Source organism: Cyanistes caeruleus, chromosome 17 (assembly GCF_971803275.1).
Source record: "Cyanistes caeruleus chromosome 17, bCyaCae1.hap1.1, whole genome shotgun sequence".
Lineage (NCBI taxonomy): Eukaryota > Metazoa > Chordata > Aves > Passeriformes > Paridae > Cyanistes > Cyanistes caeruleus.
This window is the reverse complement of record NC_141717.1, coordinates 16,518,557-16,527,091: the sequence shown is the minus strand read 5'-3', so window position 1 is coordinate 16,527,091 and position 8,535 is coordinate 16,518,557. Positions and strand designations below refer to the sequence as shown.

At 51.9% G+C, this 8,535-nt stretch overlaps 1 protein-coding gene across 1 annotated transcript in view; it reads right to left on the bottom strand.

The window, feature by feature from the left end:
* Nucleotides 1–1,590: 1,590 nt before the first annotated feature.
* HS3ST4 (heparan sulfate-glucosamine 3-sulfotransferase 4) overlaps nucleotides 1,591–8,535 on the bottom strand; it is a 55,089-nt gene continuing 48,144 nt past the window's right edge. Inside the window, exon 2 of the mRNA XM_086854097.1 lies at nucleotides 1,591–5,082. Coding sequence (XP_086710223.1) covers nucleotides 4,446–5,082 — 637 coding nt within the window. The 3' untranslated portion in view covers nucleotides 1,591–4,445. The remainder of the gene's footprint in view (nucleotides 5,083–8,535) is intronic.

Genomic DNA, 8,535 nt, shown 5'->3' with positions numbered 1-8,535 from the left:
GACCCTGGTGTTGAGGACGCTGAAGGACCAGATCATTGTGAGTACCATCACACAGCACATACAAGACAACCAACCAACTCGGGATCAGGCCCAGTTTAGATTGGATAATAGGGCAAAAATTTCTACATGGAAAGGTTGCCCAGCACAGTGGTAAAATCACTCTCCCTGGAGGCATTTAAAAGCCATGTAGATGTGGCACTCGGGGACATTCCTTAGTGGTGGCCTCGGCAGTGCTGGGGAATGGTGGGACTTAATGGTCCTGGAGACCTTTTCCAACCTAAACAATTTCATTATTCTATGATGCTGTGTAGTAAGTCATCCTTATTCAAAGGCTCTGTTTGAAATCTGGCATCAGCAATACAGAACATGTTGCATCTTTGCTGGTACCTCTTCAATCTGGTTTGCAAGACATCCTGGAGGACGTGACCTTGGAGGCAGGCAGCATATCGAACCTGCATAATCCGAGCATCTCTGCACCAGTGGCAGCCTGTTGGGTACCGGGCAGTTAATAAATAATGAGGATGTCAAAGATGACAGCAGGAAAGTGGGAGCAGGCAGCAGCTTTGCAGCAGCTCCCTGACAGCCGCTTGGCAACCTGCAATGACGAGGCGTGCGCCGGACTCATCCCGGCTGATGGGGCACGGGCAGCCCCGGCTCCCCGGGCACGGCCGTGGGGCTCAGCCCCGCTCGGGGCAGGGATGGAGGGGCTGCAAGAGGCTGCTGGGTCCGCACAGCAGCGAGTGGAGTCCTGGTGTTTGCGGGAGGAGGGTGGGCGCCGGCCCCGGGGCTGCTCCTGTTCACAGGTGTTTTCTTCAAGGGCTGAATTACATCACACCACAAATCACATATTACAAACCTGAGGTTCCTAATTGATCTTCTGATGGCTTTTTAAATATCTGGTGAGAAGGGGCTGCTTTCCAAACAGCAGAATCTACACCAAAATGATCTTGATTTGAATAAGTATTCCATCCTTGTTTGGTAAATACACCCAGTGTTAATGGTGCTTAATGGTGCCTGTAATTGGTGTCTAAAGTTATTTAAAAGTAAATTTACTAGAAAATAATTAGCAATTTTATAGTTCACTACTTCCTAATTTTGTCGATAAAAGTTTTTCCGTGGTTTTTATCAGATGACACAATAGGACCGTGCTGTGAAATAACCTCTTTTCAAACAAGCAGGAAATTGTGCACACAAAATAAGATAAAAAAATTTTCCTCCTAATTTCTTTGCCTGGCAGCCAGCCCTCTCTCAGCCCTCTCTTTTTATTAGCCATTGACTTATCCTTAGTCAGCAGCAAGTGAAATCTCTGAGGCATTACTCAGGGATTTGTTCTTTGTGACCTTGTGAGGTGCACCCCAAACTGAGAGGTCAGTGAGGAAAGCTCTCCCCTACAGCAGGACCTGCAGGCTGGCCCAGGTGCTCCTGCTCCTGCTCCTGGCTGCAGCGAGTGCCTTCTGCAGCCCCTTGGGCTGTGGGACAGGTCACAGCAGCCAGCTGGGCTGGCAGGTCACGGCCAGCATTGTCCTCTCGTGGCTCCCGCTCGTGGGGTCTTGGTGCTGCTGGGGGGCCAAGAGAAACGGAGCCGAGAAATGCAGCTGCTACAATGATTTATTGTTTAGTGCTGGGGGTTCCAGGGTTCAGTTCAGGACAGTCACATCGTTCAGGTACAGAGACACTGACAGACAGAGACGCGCTGGGGAGGCAGTGACAGCACAGCAAGTAAGGTTCAGAACAGACCCACTCTCCATTTCCAGTCTCTGAACCAGAAAGTACCAGCTTTTCCAGAACAATGAATCACTCAGTCTGTGTATAAAATTAAATATAATTTATGCTTTGCTAATTGAAACCAAATACAAAATTCAATTTCCTGTGTATTCTAATGCTGACATTTGAATAGTTTTTTTAAAAAAAGTGTTATTAACCTGACTCTCATTTGGCAGGCCTTTCTCTGGCCAGATAGAAAACAATCCCCCCATCCATCCCCAGCTGCAGTGGGGCATACATGGGGTGCATTTCCAAAGAACGAAACAAAATAACAGCACCCCCACCCCAGTCCCCATGCCCCCAGCCCACGGCAGGGTGACTGGCACGTCCCTGCTCCCTCCCAGCAGTGCTGGTAGCACCACGGTTGTACCTGGAGAGAGGGCTGGGGGGCTGGAGGGTCCTGTTGCACCATGCTGAATGGTTGGTGTCCATGGAGCAGGCACTCAGGGCAGGGGAGCAGGGTCCCCTCTCTCTGTGGGCACCCATCAGCTCCTGCAGAGCTGCAGATGGCGTCTGGTATAAAAAATAAACCTCTGAGTATATGGCAGAAATAAGGGGAGTGAATGTGGGGGGTGCAGCGCGTCCCCAGCCCACGCAGGAGCCCCCGTCCCCGGAGCTGAGCCCCTCCATCAGGCAGCCCCAGTGCTCAGCCCCACACCATGCTGGGGTGCAGCACTCTGCAGACAGGCTGACATCCCCAGACATCCCTCTGCTGAGGGGGAGCTGGGCCGTGAGCCCCTTGTCCTCCATTGAGCAATTTGCACCAAATTATGCAACAACAGGTTTCATGTAGGACCTGCTCTGATATTTTAATAACGTGTGAAACACCGTAAGATTATTCTTGTTATATACTTCCAATTTTCCTGTAGTAATTTGGAAGTTTGTGGGTTTGTGAAAACTGTGCTATATCAGGAGCTGTTTTTAAATCTGACCAGGCTGATGGGAACTGACGTGATGCCAGCAGGGTCTTCGCAGTGCCCCTCCAGCATGGGCCACGTAGTAAATGGTCCAAATGGCTTCAGCTCTTCTCATCCAGTCCAAGGCACCGGCACCATTTCATGGCATCATGAGCCACACGACAGGCCCTGGAACCCTGAGCAGGGTCAGCTTGTCACCCTTGGAATGCAACAGTGATTTCATCTGCTTGGTGCAGGTGTAGGGAGTTCTTTCACCTTAATCAGAACCGAGTCCTGGTCCTCCCACAGCAACCCCATCCTGCACCTCTGCTGGGGACCTGCCCAATGGGAGGGGGCTCTCATGTGGCTACACCCCAAGTTGGAGGTAGTCTCAGCCCTCATCAGAGCAAAGAGAGCTGCCAGCAGTATTCAAGTGCCCTCAGAAATCACCATGCGAGGGATTGTTTCAGCAGCTCTGCATTTCACCTTTGCTTCCCCTCTGCCTAGTTTCCTGCAGCAGTGGAGGTGGAACTGTGCAGTTGTGTGCAAGAGCTGCTCTTGTTGTCTGCTGGGCCCAGGAAACAGCTCTCATGACACTGGGGGATTGAGTAGGGGTGTAAGTTTATTCTATAGTTTCTGCCAGGATTTGCAGATTTGGGTGACTTGGTCATTTCCACTAGAAATGCACAGGTTTTGTGCGCTGAGCAGCACTTGCCCTGGGAATTAATTGCTTTTTTTTTAATTCTGAAGTAAGATGAAGGCTGCTTCCCTGTTCTGCGACCCCAGCTGTCCACAGCAAGCAGCAGGGATTGCGTTTTCAAGATGCAAATGAATGGCAGTGCCAGGGGTCCTGACTGTCCCCAGGTGTCCCCCCTGCAGCCACCCCATCAGTCCCTGGCCACACCTGGCTCCAAACCATGGAGCAGGGCATGGCACAGCCTGGCCAGGAGGTGCTGTGTGGACACATGTGGCACCACACCGTGCCTTGGCATCCTGGCTGGGCAGTGGGAGCCTGGCTCACTCCTGGGGAGCCTGGGAATGTTCTTTCAGCTTCCAGGAGGGTGGAGGCCTGGAGGGACCCCAGTGCCAATCTCACTGAGCTTCTCAGCAAAGAAGGAACTACTCTCTTCCGACAGTGGAGGGGCACCCGTCAGCCAGAGGAGAATTGAGGCCAGGTGTCTGTGGCACTTGGTAAATTCTAGTTTTAGTGCAAGAAGTAATTGAAACGTTTGGTGCAAATGAAGTTCCTGTACATAGTTCCTTTGCAGCATAACTGGCTTTATTCCTTCCACACACAAAGACCAGTGTGCATATGAGTACACAAGGCCTGAATTTACCAGATCAGATGCTGCTGTTTGGGCAAAACTAAAGTGCAGGGCGGGAGAAATCAAATCTATGGGCTTGTCCCAGTGCTGGGTTTTGGGAGCCACCCTCTTGCCCAGCTTGCCATGGCACGAGGTCTGGTCCTGCCTGCCTGGCTGCAAGGGGGACACCAGCAGCGAAATGGTGACACAAAGTGCCCCATCACCCTGAGGATCCCTGCTTCCCCTCCTCCTCCTCCTCCCACCTGCCCCTGACCCCCAGTGGCACCGTGGGGAGAGCAGCCCAAGGTGACAGGCCACTAGAGTTCCTGAACTGGACATGTGGGGTGACTTCTGCTGCAGCCCTGACAACACAAGAGCCTGCTACACTCAGGGCTGAGCCTCTAGCCCCAAGAGAGTTTTGGGTCTGAAATGATGATTCACATCCCAAAAACAAAAAAAAATTTTTCCTGATTTTGTGGTTCTACTTATCACTTTCTTCCTGCTCCCACTGGAAATCTTGGCCTGTCATTTGGTAAAACATGACATTGAAGGGTTTGTAAAACTTCCGCAGTCTGTGGATGACGTCTGGGTCTATTTTGGGGTGAGTTCGACCCTTGGACTTGCCCAAACACCGGGGAGCACTGCTGTCCTCTGGCTTCTTTAGACAGGGAAACCCCTTCGTTTTATTAAAATAAAAATGCTTCTCTGTCACAATCCTCTTGAGGCCTAAGAAGTCCTGGACCTTGGCCATTTCCCCAGCTGGGTCAGTGATGAGCCTCTCACCACTGACAAACAGGATCTGGGAGAGGGGGAAGTACTGAAGCCAGTTTTCCAAGTGCAGGGCATAAATCCCAATGCGGATAGCACTCCAGGAGGCATCAATCAGCCCCAGAGTCCTGTTCTTGAAGGCCAGCACCTCAAAGGTGGGGATCTCTGGCTTTTTGGAGAGAGTCTGTGTGTAGTCAGAGATAGCCCGGGTGACCGGGTTCCGCACCACCACGATCAGCTTCGTGTCCTTGGCCATGGAGTGAATGCGCCTGGGGGCCTCATTGGTCACAAAGTAGCTGGGGGTCTTCTCCATGGTGATCTGCCCATCCAGCGTCTTGGGCATCACGTTCCTGTGCAGAAGCAGAGCAGGGGGTTAGCGAGGGCCAGGCAGGGGTGGGCACCTTGTGTCGGTGGGACATGCAGGAGGAGGGATGCTGTCACTCCTGTGTGACCCTCAGACAAGTCTTTCTGGCTTTGTTTCTTCTCAGCCCCTGGCCATGGAGGGCACCCAAAATGTAAAGTCAGCCTTGGTGACACATTATGCAGACAATTTGCCATAGGCGGATGTAGCCCAAAGCTAATTGACACTAAACCTGCACAATACCTGCCTGTTCAGAAGCCATCTGCTCCCATTTGCTCAATTAAGCCTTTTCACTCCAGAGCCGTGTGCGGAGCGGCACAGCTCGGATTACACAGGACCTTTTTGTTATGATGACATGCTTTTAAATGTCTCAGCTAATAAAACTTAATACAGAATAAGATCCCTTGCTTCTAGTACAATAATTAAATTTATTTACTATCTTGTGTGTGAGAAAGAATGACTTTTCTTTTATCTCTAATTCACATGCTCTGTCAATAATTAATTGCTGCTGGGTTTTGAGCTTCCTGTGCAAGCACTTTTATTAGCCAAAAGGAATTTGCCTACTGGATAAATTAGGATGTAGCAAGATTTTCCTGGATAGCGTATTACCATACTGTAAAATGAAACTGCAGTGAGATAGCAGTTATGTCTAAGAAAATGAAGAGGTAAATTCTTGTCCCAGTGCCACCAGTTAAAGATTATCACAGCCAGCCAGAGGGTTTTAAGTGATCACAAAATCACAGCATAAGCTGAATAAGAAGGGACCCAGGAGATGTCCCCTGCAAGAGCGTCACAGCCTCGTCACACGTGTTGTGCTGGGGCTGGAGGCTGTGCCACACCTGCCTGCTGCCCACACACAGCCACAGTGCCAAGGATGAGGAACAGGGTCGCTGTCCTGGGGAAGCGCTCACAGCACTGCAGAGATCTCCTCTGTCAGACAGGAGGGTGGCAATGCCCATGGCCTTGCAGGATTATCCCTTTGTATTGCAACTATTTTTAGTGCAAACATATGGCGAGGAAATAACGTGAATAGGCTTGAAATGGCTCTGTGAGAGCACCTTGGGCAGCGACAGGCACAGTAATGCTGACGTCAAACTGCTGGGCCCCAGGAAGACCCACTGCAGGAATAACGTAGCTGAAGCCTGGAGCAGAAGCAGATGACAGGCACAGCCCGCTGGATGTGCCTGTCAGTGTCACCTCGGATTTGACTGCTAAAGGCATCAACTGGCTTTAACACCCCTGTAATTTGTGTATTCACTGCTGGTGCCACACAGCCCACCAGGCTTGTTCTGCTGAGGTGCTTCTGGGGGTGATGAGGGGTCTCCTGCCAAGGCCAGAGTGAGGGTGGATTTGGTGCTGCCACAGGGCTGCCAGTGTCCTCAGCATTTTGGGTGAAGAGGCTGGCATTCCTGTGGCTGTCCCAGTCCTGTTGCAGAACCTTTCCTGTTGAAGAGTGTCTGTCTAAGTAGCAGCAATGCGGCCTGCAGGGCTGCAGGACTCCCTGTCTCAGGGCCAGCATGCTCTATAGGGAAGGCCATCCCTCTGGCATCAGGTCCTGCTGGAGCTGCCTTCCCAAAGGCAAGGTGCCTGCAAGCCTGTCTTCTTCCCAGAGCACTCCGGTGCTTCACGCTTGCCTTGCATCAGCCGCTTGAGCAGCAGCGACACAAAGGGAGCAAGGATTAGTCAGAACGATGCATCCTGAGGTATTTATTCCTTTAAGAAAACCCTGAACAAATTAAGAGGGATAGGAGCACTTGGGGACTGCAGATGCTGCAGAATTACAGACCAGCTTCCCTGGGGAATCCAGTACCTGAATTTAACAGCCCTGTGGGAAGGAAGCAGATTTTCTGGCTATGCACATCACAGCAAGACCCACAGTATGATCAGAGGTGAGCCCTTGGGTGCCCACTGCTGTACTGCAGTGGTGGAGGATTGGGAGGGGCTGCCAGCAGCAGTGCTGCTCCATGCCCACTCTCACAGCCCATGCTATCAGCTGCTAGGGGAGGATGGGATCGACCCACCTGCAGCAAGAGCCACCATGGTGTCTGTTCCCCATGCCCCAGGGGGCATCCCCATTTGGTTTGGTTTGTATAGAACAAACACACTGGGGATTTATAAAAGAAGCGTGAACAAACATGTTAATTACAACTTCCCCTTCAGATGATGTTACCACAATAAACAGGAGCCAAGAAATTGCAGAGCTAATAATCTGGAAATGTTGCCACATTTAAGGACTGTGTTCAACTCCATGCACAATAAAGACAAATGGATGGATGGGCTGGCCCTGAGGAGAGAAAATGGGGAAGCCCTGATCAAGGAATAGAGGAGGAGAAGCAGACTCAGATTTTGCTGTACAGGTTTAAGCAGTGTGATAGTTTGGCATTTAGGAAAAGCTGGAAGCGATAGTGTGTCCTCAAGACACCTTGGCCCTGCAGAGCCTGGAACGACTGTGGCTCTGGGACAAACATACAGAAAGGCTTTACCCCAAACTCTCCTGTGTTTGAGTCCCTCCCCACGTGCTGCCCTGCTGGGGCAGGCACTGAGCTACACTGCTCAGGTGAAGAAAGCTTGAGCCTGCAGCCCGAGGGTCAGGTGCCCTGCGTGCGGCCGGTGGCGTGTGATAACTGCTGCCAAACTGCGTGGCACACAGCACAGCCGGCTCCTGCTGCTGGGAATAACAAGGGTGTTAAAGCTGGAGCAACCGAGCCTCTGGCACGGCAGGAATGCTCCTCAGAGCAGTTAACCTTCACAGAGCTGCTGCCATGTGCTGTGCCCTAATTGCGTGTGTGCCGACGGAATTCTAACCAGCTCTGTGTGTGCAGGCAGAGCAACGCTCCGCTCCGCTCTCCTGCAGTGGCAGATGCAGAGCTGTTTGCAGCGTGGGGCTAAGGCTTTGCTCCCTCTGAGCACACCTTGGCCTTCCCTGCAGTGTTTGTGTCCCTTTGAGGCCAGTCTGGTTGCTGAAGATGCACGGCTGCGTGGTGACCGCACCTCTCGAGCCTCCACAGGGCACTGCAGGGGGAGAAGGGTTGCAATGGGACACGTCTACTCCTGGCTCTGCCACCGCTGAATCCCCACCTGCACCTTTTCCCTCTCCGTCACTGCTCACCTGAAAAAGGGGAGCAATGACAACAATCCCGTGGCAGGAGCTCCGCTGACACAGGCATGAACAAACCCCCTGCTCCCTGACGGGAGGGGCATCATCCCCTTGTGCTTGTTGGTGCAGCATCACTACACAGTACAATGTGAAAACTGAACTGTCATTGCTGGCCTTGGACACAGGAATTACCTCGTCCTCCAAGCAGATGACACAATATATATTATTGAGTACTTGCTGGGGCTTTTGATGTTTCTCTTCTTTCCTGTTCATTCCCCAGTGCTGTGCCCAGAGGCACAGAGATTGCTCTGTGCACCCCCAGCACCCCTGAGCTGCACAGGGGCT